Source organism: Pimephales promelas, chromosome 22, assembly GCF_988280905.1.
Source record: "Pimephales promelas chromosome 22, fPimPro1.hap1.1, whole genome shotgun sequence".
Taxonomy (NCBI): domain Eukaryota; kingdom Metazoa; phylum Chordata; class Actinopteri; order Cypriniformes; family Leuciscidae; genus Pimephales; species Pimephales promelas.
In genome coordinates, this window is record NC_142790.1 from 27,176,214 (window position 1) to 27,196,420 (window position 20,207).

Here is a 20,207-nt window from a genome sequence, read left to right on the forward strand (position 1 = left end):
TAGTAGAAAGTATGTTTCAAATTCGTTGTTGTAATAAACATTTAAAAATGTCTGTCATAACTTGTAATGATGGATTTATACAACATACGTTAAATATTGAAGAAAATTTTAAGTAAAAATATAATGAATATGTAATTTAGTGCATGTATAGCAAAATGCTCCTCCCTAAAGTATATATTTCTAGCTAAAGTTAGCTTTATGGTCCGTGAATGGCTTTTCTGAGGTAAGTTAGCTAATGCCTACATGCTAACGTTCAGCTGTTGTTTACAAGTTGTTTTATTGACGTCTTTCCTTCAGTAAAACATTAAATGAGATTACATGAGACATAATGCGGATTTGGGAAAGTTGTACTGTATCTTTCAACAACATACCTTCTGATATTCGTGTTGTTTATTTCGTGTTGTAGGCCTAAGTAAATTAACTAACGTAAGCGGAAGAAATGATCCATTCACTCACGCGCGCTCCGCGCTACCGTTTCACTTGAACTGAGATCTGTCACGTCACAATAAAGAGCGCCAAAACGGTATTTATGGGGTTTTTTTTCGCATTAAAATTTACAGAGTTTGAAAGCTGAGCCTTTCGTGTGTTCAAGTCTTGTCGGAAAGATCGTATTTCCGAGTTGAAGGCACATGAACGCCACCACAACGTCGGAAATATGAGTGGAAATGGAAATCTTAGGATTTTAATGCTGCCTTCACGTGCTATTGAAAGCATCATATTAGTTTCCTAGCTAATAAAAATATGGACATGAACGCCCTCTTAAGTCAAAATGCGACGAGCTCGAAATCATGACTTCAGAAATAGGAAGTAGAAAATGCCCGATAGCACGTTAAGGCAGCATTAACAGTATTAGCAAACGATTCATTAAAAAAATTAAAAAGGCACAATGCTTATTTGGATTTTTTTGGAAGGCAGAAGTGCTGCAAAATAATGTGAAAGTGTAATTCAGCCGAAATTTCTATTTTCCACCCAGCCCTAACATATCCAATAACCTCAATCACACCCATTATTGCCTCAACTTATCGGGGTGTCATCATCATTATAGCCTAACGTTACCTAACTGATGCTGATGCTGTACGTGGTCGCATGTAGGCCTACTACTGTGGCCTTTATTAAAGATTATAATTTTATTAGGACATCTAAATGTGGTTTTGATATTTGCACACACCCTTTTTTGTTCTTTCATGTCATTCACTCTCTTTTTTTTTTTTTACTATTTCCACTGTGTGACTAACACTCATCTCATCCTTCATTCGCCTCCAGGCCGTCAGTGCAGCACCAGAGTTTCTAATGCGTGACTATGGTAGGTACATCAACTGTTTTAAATTGTTCTGTACATGTTCAAACGGGAAACACTTCTTTATGAAGTTTTCCTGGTTTACAGTAGGTATGCAAGTCTTGTAGCACTCATCATACTGAGTAATATTATAAAATAAGAAATATAATAGAAACTATAACGCACTTACATGAGAGGTATCAAAGCTGTTGTGGGTATTTAACATGGTAAATGTGTTGGAATTGTAGCGTTTATTCTATTTTGTGTTACATTGCATTTTATAGTGCAATATAGGGATAAATATGCTGTATTTTAAGAATATAATGTAGCAAGAACACGCTTCAGGTATTAATAGGCATATTTTAGTAGATATGTACAACATGAGATGTCAACGCGTCTGGAGCCTTTGGATTTGTTTGAATCATGGATATGTATACATATGTGACCAGGTATATTTATTAATACGGTAAATGAGGTCCATTTTAATTTCATGTTGTCTTCAGATATTTTTTATATATGCATTTTTGATTGGTCAGCCCGTTATTTTCTTTCACTGTGCTGTCACACAAACTTCCTGTTGTTTTAATGGGGCTACATTCTCACACACCGTCCTACTTCCATCGAGTATCCATCAGTCCCATTAAATATATTCCCTCTTCCTGTCTTATTCCACCCTCACTAATGCGCTCTGTCTCCTGAGGAATCCTTTAAAAGCTCTTACTAGGCAAACAAAATAAAAAGGGGCGTGTGGCTGTCTGAAGCGATGGTGGAAGAGTGAAACAATCTAGTTGGGTTTGTTGTTCTGTTGTCCAGACCAGCAGATAGAGTAGTGGTTGTGTCGTACTTTGGTAGCGGGGTGTGTGTGTGCGCTGTACAGTATTATACACACAGGCTGTAGAACAATCAGTATACAGTATAACAATCATTTTGTCTATGGAAAGCCACTATAAAATGTGTGTGTGTGTGTGTGTGTGTGTGTGTGTGTGTGTGTGTGTGTGTGTGTGTGTGTGTGTGTGTGTGTGTGTGTGTGTGTGTGTGTGTGAAAATTTTATATCAGACCTGACTCAGCACATTTGTGTGTGTGTGTGTGGTTGTGCGTGTCCAAGTGTGTGTGTCCAAGCTGTTGTCCTACTTTCAGTAGTCTTTCTTTTTTTTCCTTATCGTCCTTGTTTTTCTCCCAGAGTATTTTTCTGTGATCAACGTGCGGCAAACTTTCCCCACATTCACCTCTTCCTCTCCCAAACAAACACACGCATATAGGGAGAAGGCGGGAGAGAGACAAATAAATCTGATATGTGGGCGGAAGGTCGCTGCCTGTCACTTCACTTAAATGTTTGGTCACTAAAGCCTGATTTCTAATCTCACAAAAGCTCAATGTAACACTTGTGAGACTGGTTTTCTTTTTTATTACTATTGCAAAAGATGGAATTATAATGCACTGAACACTTGTGATTTACTTGTCATGATTTCGAAATTACCGTAATTCGGAGTTTCTGGGGCGCTTTGTTTTTGCTTACAACTTTTATGTAGGCCTAATATTTTGCAAGATTTTTTTTGTTGTTGCATATTTTCATGTCATCAGCAAAGCCACAAATGTTGGCATTTTATGAGTGTGAAGATGTAAACAGCATAGATTTTGTTGTCATCTTTTTATTACGGTAATTCCGACAATGTGAATGCAGTGGAAGTGTTGTGAAATTTTTTTTTTTTTTTTGGTCATGATTATATTATACAAATGCAGGCTTTATGACCTTTCAGTCAAGTGAAGTATAATAGGATGTTCAGGAGGTTGTCAAAGAAACCAGCCAGCGGTCCACAAGAGCACATCTGTAGTGTATTAATCAGCTTCTTAGGGTGATATTTAATAGTAGTACAGTAACCCTTTCTTGAGAATATACTCAGTAAGTAACATAGTCTGTTCCAAAACCCAGTGAGCCGCCTAGACGTATACCTTTAGTAGGACAAGTTTTAGATCTTGTGCTTTGGAAAGGCACTGTATATCAATGAATGAATGATTGAATGAATAAATGAAAGTTTATTTTTTTATTCCTAAAATCTATATATTTTTGACCTTGAGCTTATGTGAATTAAATATTTGAATTTGTTTGTTTGTTTAATACTAAAAGGTATCTATTATGACATAGAGCTTTGGAAAGGCACCATATAAAATAAATATATAATAATAAATAATATATATATAATATAATATATATATATATATATACTGTATATATTTATATATATATATTACCAAAAATGTGTTAATATATTTTTCACCTTGAGCCTTGAAAAGCCACTAGAATAATTTATGTTTGTTTAATAACAAAATCTATCAATATATTTCTGAGCTTTGGAAAGGCACTATATAAATTAAATTATTTATTTATTTATTTATTTATTTTTAAAAATGCATCAATACAAAATAATGTATTACTAAATTTTTGACCTTGAGCCTTGGAAATTAAATTAAAATAAATGTATTAATTTATTCATTCATTTATTTAAAAATGCATCAATTCAAAGTGCATAAAATTTATTTTATTTGTTTCCAAAATGCATCAATATATATTTGACCTTAAGCCTTTAAAAGGCGCTAAATAGAATTTGTTTTATTATTATTATTTCTTTGTTTAATACTAAAATGTATCAATATATTTCTGAGCTTTGGAAAGGCACCATATAAATTAAGTTATTATTTATTTATTTTTAAAAATGCATCAATACAAAATAAATAATTTAATTTATATTGTGCCTTTCCAAAGCTCCGGGTCAAAAAAAAAACTTGTTACCTAAATGTGTCAAAATATCTTTGACCTTGAGCCTTGAAAATTAAAATAAATGAAATGTATTCATTTATTTATTCATTTATTAAAAAATGCATCAATAGAAAGTACATAAAATATTGATTTTATTTGTTTCCAAAATGCGTCAATTATATTTAAATAGCTCTAAATAGAATTTGTTTTATTATTATTATTTGTTTGTTTGTTTTTAATACCAAAACGTATCAATATATTTTTGACATGGAGCTTCGGAAAGGCATCATATAAATTATTCTTTCATTCATTACAAAACAAATACATCAATACAAAATTAATTTAAAAAAATACTTAACTCAGAATTCATCTGTGCTTTGTAATTGCTTATTAGAGAGTCTCATCATACGCTTAGGTCACCAGGTTTTGGAGCAAAGTCATAAAAAATGTTTCCAAACCCACTAACAACACTTTATGCTGTTTAATGCCATAAATGTGTTGAAATGTCTCTAAATGGCTCCCGTGGTTTCTTCCACAATCTCCAGCGGTCTGGCCGAGTTAGGCACTTCAGCTTCTGTCTTGTATGTTGTCTAGTCTTACACTTCACTGGTTAACTGAAACACGCCGTCGCAAATCACAACTTTACCACAACTTAGTGGCAAACAATCCAGCCAGTGTTTTCTTCAACCAGTGGGAATGTGTGGACGTTTATCTGTGGTTCTGGGAAACTGTGTTTATATATATGTTGTGGAATTTTTAGTAAACCAATGTATGATAATTTTCATAACTCTCATTTTCCTGTTTTGTCCTGTCTTGTCCTGTGTATGTCTGTCCGTCTGTCTTTTCCCTGTATCTTCGCATTTGTTCCACTTCAAATTTTACACTCATGTTGCTTTTTTTGTTCCTTTCGGCTACATTCTCACTCAAACCGATGTGTTAACCGAACATGTAATCCACCCCATCGCTCATGCTGTTCAATCGAAAAACACACTTTTAAAATTGATTCGACCTGTCACTAACGTGGACAAACAATCTGGCAGCCACGGGTTACGAGAAATCTCGCAGCCTGAACAACATATCAGGAATGGCGGGGTCGTCCCTGCGTTTGACCCCCATCACCAGCACGCCCTTTGACCCTTACGAGGCCCCGGGACCCATCCGTCGCTGCCGCTCACCCATTCCCTCCATTTTGTAGCAGAAAAAGCAGAAAGAGTGACTCAGGAAAGGAGGAGAGAAAGGCAGGACAGCCTCATAATCGCATTCTTCATAGCAATAACGACGACCAGTAGATGATTCGTGTTTGAACTGGACTTGACGGGTCAATAACTGCGAGTGTTTATGGACGGGATGCTTTCACGGTAGTCTTAGAGGGAATGATTTTGATGCTCAAGGAAGATAGATTAATGCATTTTTATTTCAAATGCACTCGCTACCCTTGCTTTGTGTTCAAAACGCTTTCATTACCCTCAAACTCTGAATTAACATTAATATTACTGTGAATAAATGTAATTCTGGACTGTAGAAAACTCACCAGAATTTTGAATGCAAGAACAATGTACATATGCAATCATTACTCTGAATAGAAACGTTCGTAGGGGTTAAAAAATGAAATGTATCACGTTTATTTGTTTGTTTGTTTGAATTTGTTGTTGGACTGTCAAATAACTTAGTTTAAAGGAGTAGTTCACTTTAAAAAACTTTTGCTGATAATTTACTCACGCCCATGTCATCCAAGACGTCCACGTCTTTATTTCTCAGTTGAAAAGAAATTAAGGTTTTTGATGAAAACATTCCAGGATTTTTCTCCATATAATGGACGTCAATGGGGTCCAAACGGTTCAAGGTCCAAATGAGAGTTTTTATGCAGCTTCAAAGGGCTTTAAATGACACCAGACGATGAATAATGTTCATATCTAGGAGCCTTCGAGTCATGACTCGAAAAAAGATTCGTCATTTTGTTAAACGAGTTCGAACAGGAGAGTCACGAAAGAGCAAGGCGAGCATTTGTGCTAAACTTAAACTTTATTTATTTATGAAATGAGCGATCGTTTCACTAGATAAGACCCTTATTCATCGTCTGGAATCGTTTAAAGCCCTTTGAACTGCAGTTTGCACTGAAACTCTCATTTGGACCCCATTGAAGTCCATTATATGGAGAAAATCCTGGAATGCTTTCATTAAAAACCTTCATTTCTTTTCAACTGAAGAAAGAAAGACATGGACATCTTGGATGACATGGGGGTGAGTAAATTATCATTTTTAAAAGTGAACTACTCCTTTAATGCACACATATTGAATCAAAACTGAGTGGGTGAAAGATAAATCTGACAAATTGATTATTTAACAATTCATTGCCATACAATCACTTTATTTTATTTTGCACATATTGGCTCTTCGTCATTTTTGTTTGTTTATTTGTTTGCATACTTTGTTTTGCCCATTATAACATGTTGTCAAGTTTCGCCCATACAGTACCTCTAAGCAAAGACTTCTAGTCCGAAAACTGAATATGAGAAGCAAAAAAAAAAAGTGGGGAAAGTACATTTGATGAAATCATTTTTCTGATGTGTTTGTGATGTGTTAGCGTTCGATTTTAAGATGATGCTCCAAAAAAAAAGGAATATTGTGCAATCTCACCCACATATGCAAATCCACCCTATTTCATAATGCTGCAAACATATGTGGTGTTTTAAATTTATGTGCAAGCGTATGATTAATCCTAATGAAAAGGTTAAAGAAGATGATGAAAAGGATGTGATGATTTAAGAGCATTTCTTGTGTGTCTTGTCAATGTTAGTGTCCTGATGTTGTTTTTTTAATCATATTTTGAATGTTTTTCAAATACGAATTGTTTTTGTTTTCGAAAACATTACACAACAGTTTCATTTGTATATGATATATACGTTACGTGTTACTGTGTTTCTTTTTGGATTAATAGAACTAGACAAAAATATATATGTATTCAGGTCGGTGTGACCAAGTGCTTCCAGAATCAATAACAAAAGAGATGATATAAGTAAATAAGCCATTTCTGAGAAAATCCTTCCCTGAAATAGCAAAAAGAAAAATAATATGTTGCAATACTTGCAAAGTTGTAGTTTATAGGAAACTGTATGTTATCTAGTTTTTAATTATTAAATGTGATTTAGTTTCCCAATGGAGAACAACCCACTGCTGAGACAGTAAATATAAGGAGCCATTTTGTTTTAAACATGGTTCCTCTATCATGCAAACCTGGATCCCACAATGTTCCCGGCGTCATGCAAGATTCAGTCGCCCTTCTTCCCAAAACCAGTTTCCAATTTGGAATTGCTAGTTTCTATGATAACCAAAGTTTGGCGGGATAGAGTGACATGTAGATGGAAGCGAAAAGGCATCTTCAAAATTGAATAAAAAAAAAAGAATACAAGTTTTTGAAGAAATTAGTACTTTTATTCAGCATGGATGCATTAAATTGATCAAAAGTGATAGTAAAAACATTTATAATGTCACAAAATGATTTTTAGAATGATTTGTGAAGGATCATGTGACACTGAAGACTGGTGTAATAATACTGGAAATTCAGCTTTGATCACAGGAATAAATTACCTTTTAAATATATATTCAAATAGAAAGCAGTCAAATTAAATTGTAATAATATTTCACTGTTTTTTTTTTTTGGTGAAATTTAAAGTTTTTTGCTTTTTTACTGTATTTTTCATCCAATAAATGCAGCCTTGGTGAGAAGAATAGACTTAAAAATCTTCCCATCCCAAACCTTTGAATTGTAATTTATCAGTAAAGTAGTAGATACATTTTGTGCTAAATTATAAAATGATACATTGGTATAGTTGTGGTAAAATAAAAATTGTATAATTAATACCATATTTTCTATTCAGAACCGAAATGTCAAAAAATAAGGAACCCAAGCTAAACTTTATAATACTTTATTTCACTTTTATGATACACTCTAAAAAATGCTGGGTTGTTTTAACCCAACTTTGGGTCAAATATGGACTAACCCAGCCGTTGGGTTAAATTTTTACATTACATTTTTAACCCAACATTTCGGGTTTGTCCATATTTGACCCAAAATTGGGTTAAAACAACCCAGCATTTTTTAGAGTGTACTGTACTCGCATCAGCAGATCTCAGGACGACTGAATCCCGCACGACATCGGCAGCAAGCCTTGTTAAAATGTCTGTATTTTAACATGTTTTTAATTGTTGCGGGATGCCAGGCCTTCTCATACACTGTGAAACCAGAGACTTTCTTCCACTGAAACTGATTAGTCTCCATTAGTTATGGATCTCTAGTGATTAGTTAGTAGAGAAGATTCATTCTCCAGTTAAACAAAAAACAATCTCTTTCCTCCATTTGTAAGTAAATGTGGAAGTTAATATTGTGCTGTTCTTGTATTAATCCGATGTTTAACATGTTAAAAAAAGAACTGATTTTTTTTCTTTGACTTGTGTATTCCATGTAGTTGTGCCCTATTACAACACTGTCAGGTCACTGAAACACATCGAACATGTTTATATTAAAAAAGCAAGACCCCTCTATGAGGATAATTTAGGCTACAGTGTTGTTGTAGAGACTCATACACTGCTAGCTAGATTTAACTAGCTTCACCTGTTAATGCAAAGCTTAGGCCGACATCGTAAACTTGATCTGTACAAATCTGTATTTACACGAGTGAATGCCCATTAAACTCATCTCTGCCTTTCTCTTTATGTATGCTGGTTGTTCTTTAACAATGTGTTGTGTTGACATTTATGTAAATGAGCATTTGTTTTTGGTGTATTTGTGTGTGTGTGTGCGTTTTCAATTTCTGTTTGCATATTAACAAGAAAACTATTTCTTCCTATAACTGAAATGCACTCATTCGCCAAGATAACGTTTGAATGCTGTATATGTACAATCAACACATTTTGAGTGATTTATTGCCTTATTAAAACCTGGTAACAACAAAAGGTAACATTTTATTTCGATAGTCCACTTTAGACTTTCAGTATAGCAAATTAATGAGTTAGTTGACATGTAGTTTCAAAGTTACTGACTATATGTAACTTTTCAAGTACATGTCAAACTTACTCTACTACTAACCCTAGCAGTCTACTAATGCTCTCATGAGAATTAGATGACATGTAGTTGCAAATTGATGAGAGTTAATGGACATGTAGTTGCAAATGAATGCATTAGTTAACATGTAGTTTCAAAGTTACTTGTAGTACTGACTATATGTAACTTTTCAAGTACATCAAACTTAATCTACTACGAACCCTAGCAGTCTACTAATGCTCTCATGAGAATTAGGCGACATGTAGTTACAAATTAATGATTTAGTTTGACATGTAGTTTCTTATATTTACATGTCAACTTCCAATCTAAGACCCTAACCTAACAGTCTACTAATACTCTTGAGTTAATTACTTGAGTTACTTGACATGTAGTTGCAAAGTTACTTAGTTTCTGACCATAAGTTATCAAGTATGTTAACTTATTCTACTAACCCTAACCTTAGTTTAACAGTTTACTAGTTCTCTGAGAGTCACTTGACACACAGTTGCAAGATAACGAGAGTTAAGTGACATGTAGTGTCAAAGTTAATTATAGTTAATAAAATGTCTAAAGTAGACCCTCGAAATAAAGTGTAACCCAAAAAAACATAAATAGGCATAATTTCATTGGCCTGAAATGCTCAGCTGTTTCATTTTTTGTTCAAACCTCATAATTTACCTCAAAATGACACATGATTCCGCTTATATTATCATATAGTTGAATGAATTATCTGTTGACTGAATTCTTGCAGTACATGCTTAACTTTTACCAGCGATTCACAGGTAAACCCTCCCCAGCTTTCTACTGTTCTCAGATATAATCAATAAGTTTCCTTTATCGATAATTATGTAGTAGCCTATTGTATTTTTAAATTGATCTAGAATGTATCTGGGGTGGACTAATCCATTCCTGCTTGATCTAGAAAGTTAATTGGCCACATTTAGTAAGTCAAGTTCAATCTTTAGATTTCAGGTTAAACACTTGTGTGACGCCATTAACTGTAATTAGCACCTGTGTGTTTTCTCCGGGACTGGACTTTTTCACCCCTGAGAAGATACATTGCACAACCGGTGTTCAGTGCATGCATCCTCATCTTGAGATCTGTGTGTAGAAACGTTTTAACCGTGTTTGTCTCAAATTCTTTTCTTCTTTTTTTTTTTTTTTTTTGTCAGTATCTTTGTTTTTGTGTGATTTCTGTAAAGGCATTTCTACATCTTACGTTTTTTTTTTGTTTGTTTTTTTAAAGCATTGCATAATTAATTCTTGTTTCTAACAAAATCTTTATATTTCTGTTTTTGTCCACAGTGTTAAGTTTCTAGCATTTGGCAATTCTTTTAAGGAGACACAGTTAGTCGCTGAATCCTGAAAACTTTGCAGATGGGACCGCACCATCCATACGGGACGTGTGAGGAATGTCGGAGTGGCAAGAGGGTGTGACTGGAAACAAAAAAACAACAACAAAGGAAAGTGGAAATTTCCGATGCCGAATCTTCACACGGTAACCAAAGCAACCTCACCGAAATTCCGGATCACTCCTCTTTCTACAGACTGACTGACTTTACAGCAACAAATCCGAACATTGCACTGACACCTGAAAGAGAAAAAGGACTCTTGAAGGAACGAACAGAAAAAACATTCCAATGTTTTAAGATCAAAACACCAGGCGTTTTGACTGCCGCACTCACCTGGGCCCTGAGTTTCTGTATATTAGTCTATATGTAAGAATGAAGGACCAAGTTAGAATAATTATGTAGCATTTCTGCTAAGACCCTGTAGCATTTCTTGGCTGGGAGAACTCTCCGACAGACTTTTTACAGACTGATATCCATCGACCGTTTTTGCACAGAATGACTAAAAATGACTTAGTCATGCACAATTTTTTCTTGTTTTCTTTCCCCCCACTCAGCATATTAGCAGCAAAGTGTGTTGTCCGTGTATTGCCGTGTGGTAGTTCCCACTCCCCGTCCGAGAAAAGTCTGAGTCTTAGAGTAGCTCTTCTTTGTGAATGAATCTAGAGCGCTGCAAAAGTGAAACGCAGCACTCTGCTTTGGTAACAGATGTACGTTGCTATTCCCAAACAGTCTTCCAGGTTTTTTTCCCGTACGTTCGGGGGAGGCAACATCAAAAACACAGTCCCGACAGACCAAAGCCCAACTGTGACCAAATAATAATGTACGAAAGCTAAAACGGCACAAAATGACTTTAGATGTTCCCTGTCAGATCTGAACTTTTCGTCCCTTTAAATATGAACGGATTGGCTGTTCTGCCAGGGGTGCTGTCGCTAATCCCCCTCAAATTGAGGACGTTTCCCGTGGGAATCCTCTCTGATTATAGAGGTTTATTATGTGATTTATTTTGTGATTTAGTATAGCTAATGCTGCCATAGATTATATACATGCACATGTGAGTGCTTGGACCAATAACTAGCGTTTCTTGGACCAATAACTAGCGTTTTCATGGAAAGAGGGTATAAAGGTCAGGGAAATGCAGAGACATTCTTAAAATCTCCCTTACTAAAAAAAAAAAAAAAAATCGTCTATGTACGACTTGTCTAAAACTGCCTTCAGAGTTTCCCTCCGTCTCTGTCTCGTATTCTCTCCTTTTGGCTTGTTCCTTCTTAACTAATCAGAGGGAGCGCAGGAGGTCACGCCAAACGAATCAAGAATAAATGTACAAAAAAATAAAAAGAACAAATTTATATTTTGATAAGTAACATCTCCGTGGTTCACGAGGCATGCGACGCCACCGATGTTCGAATGCGACTGTAAAAATGCAATGCCGTCCACCCTACGAACAACCGCAGCGACTTACACAAAAAAAGAATAGAGAAAAAAAGGACGAAAGAAAAGAATATTAACGCGCTCTTTTGGAGGGAGATATGCTTCATCAAAGAGATTGTTTCCTCGTAGACTGAACTGTGAGAAAATGGATGTCAAAATATATGAAAAAGAAAAACAAATGAAAAAAAAAAAACTACTTGGAGAGAAAAAAATAATTAAAAAAATGCATTTTTGTAACTTTGTTTACCAGCATGAGACTTTGCATGACTGTATTTTCTGCTAGCCCTTAGTTGAAGTGGGGAGGGCTAAAAAAAAAATAATAATTAAAAAAGATATTAATAATAAAGATGTTAATAAAAATAAAAAAAACATGATATGCAATGGATATTTAAGAAAATAATATATTTAAAAGAGCTATATTTTGTTTTGAAATAGAAAGAAAATGTGAATAAATTCTGACTGCGAGTTACACACTGAACTGTTTTATTAGTTTTAGATTTAAAAAAATAAAAAAATCTCAATGCCACCAAAATCTGTTCTGCTACATACTGCCCCATGTGACATTCCCGTTCGGTTTCATTTCTCCCATCGAAATGCCGCCTGGACTGTATATTTTGGTTGCGTATCTTTCTTTTTGTGGGGTCGTCTATCTATCCAAGTGTTTGGCTGATGTTTGTCTGCGTACAACATTAGTTTTCTCTGTAGCCATGATAACAACTGTGCTAATGCTAGAATCCCTGCTAGCGGGATACGGCGTCTTTTCCCACATGTATCGGGGCTGATAGCGTTTCGTTCTCAGTTTGAGTTCACCTGCTCTCATTGGCAATAATATGAATGATAATCTGACGGAGATGTAGCAAAGGCAAAGTGGAGGCTCGTATCAGTCTCGGCGTCTTCCTTACAAACGGATGCAGTGTGGGAAACTGTGTTTTTGTAGAGGCGTTGTGTCTCTAATCTCAGGTGAAAAACGTGAATGCTCAGTTCCGCACCAGACCTCTGCCTGCCCGTGCAGCCATTTTTCATTTTCATCTCGTCTGATTGTTTTAAAGTTCCCGTTTTACACTCATGTATTTCCTGTTAAAACAGGAAGTTAGGACACAGGGCTTATCCCTTTCCATTTGTCTTTAGCCTTTAGCTTAGCACAGCTGACAGCTTGTACAATGGATAAAAACACTTTTCAAACTAATAAATTCTTCAAAGAACAATTTTAAATATCATTCTGTGATATTGGGTAATTTCTAATTTGGTGTTTAGTTCAATCTAACTTGTTTATCATAGAAGTTATTTTTAGTTCAAAGGACACCAGGTTAAAGTTAAACCTTTAGCATTTAGCTTTAGGCTAATGCAAAACATCACAGTTGAGTTGTAAAAATAGGCTACAGAATTAAAGTTGCTAACTCTAATCACGGTAATTTGGTGTGTTAAAATGCTAAGTTTTACCCAAATTGTTTATCTAAAAGTTTTTTTTATGTCTCAGGACATGAGGCAAAAGCTAAACCTTAATGCTAAACCAAAACATTTAAGTTGAGTTAAGCGTGCTTAGGCCTGTTTGTTATTTTGTGATAAACTCCATTACAAATTCTAATCATGCTTAAGTGGTGTCCTAAAATGCTGTGTTACCCCAATAGAAGTTTTTCTTTTTATATCTCAGGACACCAGGCTAAAGCTAAAACTTTAGCATTTAGCTTTAGCCTAATGCAAAAACATCACAGTTGAGTTTTTGCTTCAGATCTGGGCCTCAGTCAGTAGCATCTTTAGCATTGTAGCACTGCAGCTAATCTGTTAGCATTTAACACAAGGGCATTTACAAACTTATTATTCAATAAGTTATATGTTCATAGGCTATTATTCAGAGTGTCACACTTGAGCCACAATGAGTCGACGTTTATAGATTACTGACATATAACGATGTGCTAATCAATACGCTACATAGTTTGAGAGGGCGGATAGAAGATCAAATATGGATGCTGGAAGCCCTTGATGTGGCAAGTCTGTTATTGTAGATGAGAAGCCTCTGCTAATTTGCAAGTCGACAGAAATGACTGAATGAAATGAATATGAGAGACTGCGAAGGTTCGAGCAGGCAGCGGTCCGGTGTCTGGTGTGAGGGACGGTTCGTGATATTTTGGGTGTGTTGATATCATCGGCTTCTGATATATGGAATGCAGATGATGGAAGTGGACATACGACCTTCAGGAGAAAGACAATATGACACCGCTTATATTTTCGAAACTTTACCAAGCGAAAACGAGATGTCTCCGCACTGGGTCACTGGGTCCTTTCCCAGCCCAGAAAGAAACCTTATAGCCCAAATAGGTCTTTGTTTTTCAAAGTTGTGCATATTTATAGTTTTATAAATGCTTTTGTTTATAATTATCAATTTATTGAATAATTTATATTTTATACAGAGTTTTTGTTCGGAGTTCATCTCTTTGTTCCATTTCAAAGATTGTTCATATTTTTCATGACCACTTTGTTGTTCACACATATATATAGATATATAGATATATATATAAAAGAGCCTGTGTTTGGTTTTATTTTAGAAGGCGTTAAGACCATTTTGGTCCAGGTGTCACAACGTAAAGCAGAATAAATCATTTAAAGCATGCTTCCAGTGAGATAACAACGACACATGTCCACATCAGTTTGATTTTGTTTTATTCCCAAACATGTTAGTTTTTTTCTTTCAGGACAAGTCAAGCTTGTCTCTTCGTCTTTCACACACATTGAAGCAAACTGCCCTCTTAAAATGATTTGGAATGATAGATCTGTCTGCATCCAATTCTTCTCGTACGATTTACTGTGCCTGCTCTTGTATCCAATGTCAAGTTTGATCACCTGTTTCTTGTGTATTAAGTTTGATTTGATGTACTTGAATTACAGATATGCAATCACCACCTCTCTGACCACTGCCAATCATCCCGATCAATCAACATGATCAGTAATCAATATGATTAAAGTGATTAACAACCTTGATGTGTTTTTTATTATTATGAGACTTCACAAGTATGTATTAAAGCACACTGATACTTGCATACTGAAAGATTAGAAATTATTTTTCTCTCCTTTTTAACAAGATGTAACAGGTGTTGGGTAAGTAAGCTTTAACCATTCAGACCCTGTGTCCATTACAATGGACATCACATGTCAGCCCCCTTTTTTTAACTTCTGGAGCATTTCACCTAGTTTAAAGCCTGCAGTCCATGAGATTGAACGTTTGTCATGCAATCAAATGCTCTGCATGTAGTAATTATATTTTAAAAAAAACTCTACATTGAAGAGAAGCATGGCAGTACTTCACTCCAAACACAGAAGCAAGCAACATTTTCTAAGGTGTATTTACATTTTGTATATATTTTTGCCAGTATTTCATAGTTTGTAAGTAAAATAGAAAGATTGAACTTGTTAATTAAAGTTAAAAATCGACTGTAGAATTGCACGTTTTAAATCAGGATTTTTTTTAAATGTGTCTGTCCATTACAATGGAGAGTAGGTTTGAAAGCCTTTTACTGAAGTCACATTTTCAGTGATGCTGATTAAAATTTCTTTTATATATATATATATATATATATATATATATATATATATATATATCACAGTACCGACACATTTTTGGAACTTTTTCATGTGCAGAATATACAGTTCTGAAGTGCTTGAACATATAGCTAATGTAAATATCTCAGATGTTGACTTTATGTGGAGTAATGAGGAAGATGGAGATGTAAGAAAAATATCTGTATTTAAAACTTTATAAAGTAAAATAAGAAAATAAGCCAGAACATTGTTTAATTTAACTCTGATTGTTTTCGTCTGAGAGAAGAATGTCATATACACTAAGGATGGCTAGAGGCCAGGGTGATTAAATCATGGGCTATTTTTAAATTTTTGGGTGAACTATGCCTTTAAAGGTATAGTTCAACCAAAAATTATATTTGTCACCAAAATTCCACTGACCCGCTCCGAGCGGGCCTCAATCCCGGGTCTCCGGTGTGAGAGTCGGGTGCTCTAACAAGGAGGCTAAAGACTGCAGCCTCTAGCGTCTGTCGCTAGAGCGCCAATTGAGATCAGGGGAGTGAGGTTTACTCGCACAGCAACTAGCTGGCCTCCGTTACACTTAGCTTTCAAAATTTTGGGATGGAAATTATTTTACTGCACTTGGGGAGGCCCCCTGAGTCTGTGGCACCAAGGGCCGTCCCGAAATTCCACCGTCAGCGAACACACTATTTTTATAATGGGATAAGTGCTACGTGGGATCTCAATATCTCAGCTCTGGAAGGGTCTAGAGACTCAATTTTTGCACTCAGGTCTAAGTCTCATGGCCCTCTATCAGAATACAGAGTTTCAAGAAAATCAGAGAAACTCAAAATTTCGCCCCCCGAAAAAAAACAAAAGGGGTAACACGGTAGTTTTTTTTTGGGGGGGGGCGAAATTTTGAGTTTCTCCAATCTTCTCAAAACTCTGGATTCTGATAGAGGGCCATGAGACTTAGACCGGAGTGCAAAAATGGAGTCTCTAGACCCTTCCTGAGCTAAGAATATTGAGATCCCACGTAGCATTTATGCCATTATAAAAATAGTGGGTTATTGGACAAATAGTGGGTTTGTGGACACGTGGTTTTTAAGCTTAGCTTTCAAAATTTTTGGATGAAAACCATTTTACTGTACTCAGGGAGGCCCCATGAGTCTGAGACACCAATGGCCGTCCCGAAATTCCACCGTCCGCGAACCCACTATTTTTATAATGGGATAAGTGTCAAGTCAAGTCACATTTATTTATATAGCGCTTTTCACAATACATGTTGTATCAAAGCAGCTTCACAGTGATGACATGAAAGTAGTACAACACAGATCAATAATATTGTTAAATATTAAATTTTAAATATCCCCGACTAAGCAAGCCAAAGCAGGCAACAGTGGCAAGGAACCAAAACTTCATCAGATTGGATGGAGAAAAAAACCTTGAGAGAACCCAGGGTCAGTCGGGGGCCGAAAAATTAAGTATCCCCAATCTTCTCAAAACTCTGGATTCTGATAGAGGGCCATGAGACTTAGACCTGTGTGCAAAAATGGAGGCTCTAGACCCTTCCAGAGCTGAAATATCGAAACTCAAAATTTCGACCCGAAAAAAAAAACGACAGTGTTACCCCTTTCGTTTTTTTTTTTTCGTTTTCGGGCGAAAAATTAAGTTTCTCCAATCTTCTCAAAACTCTGGATTCTGATAGAGGGCCACTTGACTTTCACCTGAGTGCAAAAATGGAGGCTCTAGACCCTTCCAGAGCTGAGATATCGAAACTCAAAATTTCGACCCGAAAAAAAAACGACAGTGTTACCCCTTACATTTTTTTTCATTTTGGGTGAAAAATTAAGTTTCTCCAATCTTCTCAAAACTCTGGATTATGATAGAGGGCTGTGAGACTTTGACCTGAGTGCAAAAATGGAGGCTCTAGACCCTTCCAGAGCTGAGATATCAAAATTCAAAATTTCGACCCGAAAAAAAAACCACAGTGTTACCCCTTACGTTTTTTTCATTTTTGGGCGAAAAATTAAGTTTCTCCAATCTTCTCAAAACTCTGGATTATGATAGAGGGCTGTGAGACTTTGATCTGAGTGCAAAAATGGAGGCTCTAGACCCTTCCAGAGCTGAGATATCAAAATTCAAAATTTCGACCCGAAAAAAAAACGACAGTGTTACCCCTTACGTTTTTTTCATTTTTGGGCGAAAAATTAAGTTTCTCCAATCTTCTCAAAACTCTGGATTATGATAGAGGGCTGTGAGACTTTGATCTGAGTGCAAAAATGGAGGCTCTAGACCCTTCCAGAGCTGAGATATCAAAATTCAAAATTTCGACCCGAAAAAAAAACGACAGTGTTACCCCTTACGTTTTTTTCATTTTTGGGCGAAAAATTAAGTTTCTCCAATCTTCTCAAAGCTCTGGATTATGATAGAGGGCTGTGAGACTTTGACCTGAGTGCAAAAATGGAGGCTCTAGACCCTTCCAGAGCTGAGATATCAAAATTCAAAATTTCGACCCGAAAAAAAAACGACAGTGTTACCCCTTACGTTTTTTTCATTTTTGGGCGAAAAATTAAGTTTCTCCAATCTTCTCAAAACTCTGGATTATGATAGAGTGCTGTGAGACTTTGATCTGAGTGCAAAAATGGAGGCTCTAGACCCTTCCAGAGCTGAGATATCAAAATTCAAAATTTCGACCCGAAAAAAAAAACGACAGTGTTACCCCTTACGTTTTTTTCATTTTTGGGCGAAAAATTAAGTTTCTCCAATCTTCTCAAAACTCTGGATTATGATAGAGGGCTGTGAGACTTTGACCTGAGTGCAAAAATGGAGGCTCTAGACCCTTCCAGAGCTGAGATATCAAAATTCAAAATTTCGACCCGAAAAAAAAACGACAGTGTTACCCCTTACGTTTTTTTCATTTTTGGGCGAAAAATTAAGTTTCTCCAATCTTCTCAAAACTCTGGATTATGATAGAGGGCTGTGAGACTTTGACCTGAGTGCAAAAATGGAGGCTCTAGACCCTTCCAGAGCTGAGATATCAAAATTCAAAATTTCGACCCGAAAAAAAAAACGACAGTGTTACCCCTTACGTTTTTTTCATTTTTGGGCGAAAAATTAAGTTTCTCCAATCTTCTCAAAACTCTGGATTATGATAGAGGGCTGTGAGACTTTGACCTGAGTGCAAAAATGGAGGCTCTAGACCCTTCCAGAGCTGAGATATCAAAATTCAAAATTTCGACCCGAAAAAAAAACGACAGTGTTACCCCTTACGTTTTTTTCATTTTTGGGCGAAAAATTCAGTTTCTCCAATCTTCTCAAAACTCTGGATTATGATAGAGGGCTGTGAGACTTTGACCTGAGTGCAAAAATGGAGGCTCTAGACCCTTCCAGAGCTGAGATATCAAAATTCAAAATTTCGACCCGAAAAAAAAACGACAGTGTTACCCCTTACGTTTTTTTCATTTTTGGGCGAAAAATTAAGTTTCTCCAATCTTCTCAAAACTCTGGATTATGATAGAGGGCTGTGAGACTTTGATCTGAGTGCAAAAATGGAGGCTCTAGACCCTTCCAGAGCTGAGATATCAAAATTCAAAATTTCGACCCGAAAAAAAAACGACAGTGTTACCCCTTACGTTTTTTTCATTTTTGGGCGAAAAATTAAGTTTCTCCAATCTTCTCAAAACTCTGGATTATGATAGAGGGCTGTGAGACTTTGACCTGAGTGCAAAAATGGAGGCTCTAGACCCTTCCAGAGCTGAGATATCAAAATTCAAAATTTCGACCCGAAAAAAAAACGACAGTGTTACCCCTTACGTTTTTTTCATTTTTGGGCGAAAAATTAAGTTTCTCCAATCTTCTCAAAACTCTGGATTATGATAGAGGGCTGTGAGACTTTGACCTGAGTGCAAAAATGGAGGCTCTAGACCCTTCCAGAGCTGAGATATCAAAATTCAAAATTTCGACCCGAAAAAAAAACGACAGTGTTACCCCTTACGTTTTTTTCATTTTTGGGCGAAAAATTAAGTTTCTCCAATCTTCTCAAAACTCTGGATTATGATAGAGGGCTGTGAGACTTTGACCTGAGTGCAAAAATGGAGGCTCTAGACCCTTCCAGAGCTGAGATATCAAAATTCAAAATTTCGACCCGAAAAAAAAACGACAGTGTTACCCCTTACGTTTTTTTCATTTTTGGGCGAAAAATTAAGTTTCTCCAATCTTCTCAAAACTCTGGATTATGATAGAGGGCTGTGAGACTTTGACCTGAGTGCAAAAATGGAGGCTCTAGACCCTTCCAGAGCTGAGATATCAAAATTCAAAATTTCGACCCGAAAAAAAAACGACAGTGTTACCCCTTACGTTTTTTTCATTTTTGGGCGAAAAATTAAGTTTCTCCAATCTTCTCAAAACTCTGGATTATGATAGAGGGCTGTGAGACTTTGATCTGAGTGCAAAAATGGAGGCTCTAGACCCTTCCAGAGCTGAGATATCAAAATTCAAAATTTCGACCCGAAAAAAAAACGACAGTGTTACCCCTTACGTTTTTTTCATTTTTGGGCGAAAAATTAAGTTTCTCCAATCTTCTCAAAACTCTGGATTATGATAGAGGGCTGTGAGACTTTGACCTGAGTGCAAAAATGGAGGCTCTAGACCCTTCCAGAGCTGAGATATCAAAATTCAAAATTTCGACCCGAAAAAAAAACGACAGTGTTACCCCTTACGTTTTTTTCATTTTTGGGCGAAAAATTAAGTTTCTCCAATCTTCTCAAAGCTCTGGATTATGATAGAGGGCTGTGAGACTTTGACCTGAGTGCAAAAATGGAGGCTCTAGACCCTTCCAG

General features: G+C 36.0%; 1 protein-coding gene across 8 annotated transcripts in view; it reads left to right on the forward strand.

Annotated features, from left to right (window-relative positions):
* kcnc3b (potassium voltage-gated channel, Shaw-related subfamily, member 3b) overlaps positions 1 to 14,827 on the forward strand; it is a 60,053-nt gene extending 45,226 nt beyond the window's left edge. For 3 of the 8 annotated variants that reach the window (XR_005624566.2, XM_039684734.2, XM_039684737.2), the window contains 2 exons: positions 1,264 to 1,303; positions 10,379 to 14,827. Coding sequence is in view for 7 of the 8 variants with exons in the window: in XM_039684734.2 (XP_039540668.1) it covers positions 1,264 to 1,298 (35 nt within the window). In the remaining variant the exon portion in view is untranslated. Of the gene's footprint in view, positions 1 to 1,263; positions 1,304 to 5,072; positions 5,792 to 9,824; positions 9,856 to 10,378 lie in introns of those variants that run through there. The other 5 variants (XM_039684738.2, XM_039684740.2, XM_089125706.1 and 2 more) reach the window with 4 other exon arrangements.
* The last annotated feature ends 5,380 nt before the right edge of the window (positions 14,828 to 20,207 follow it).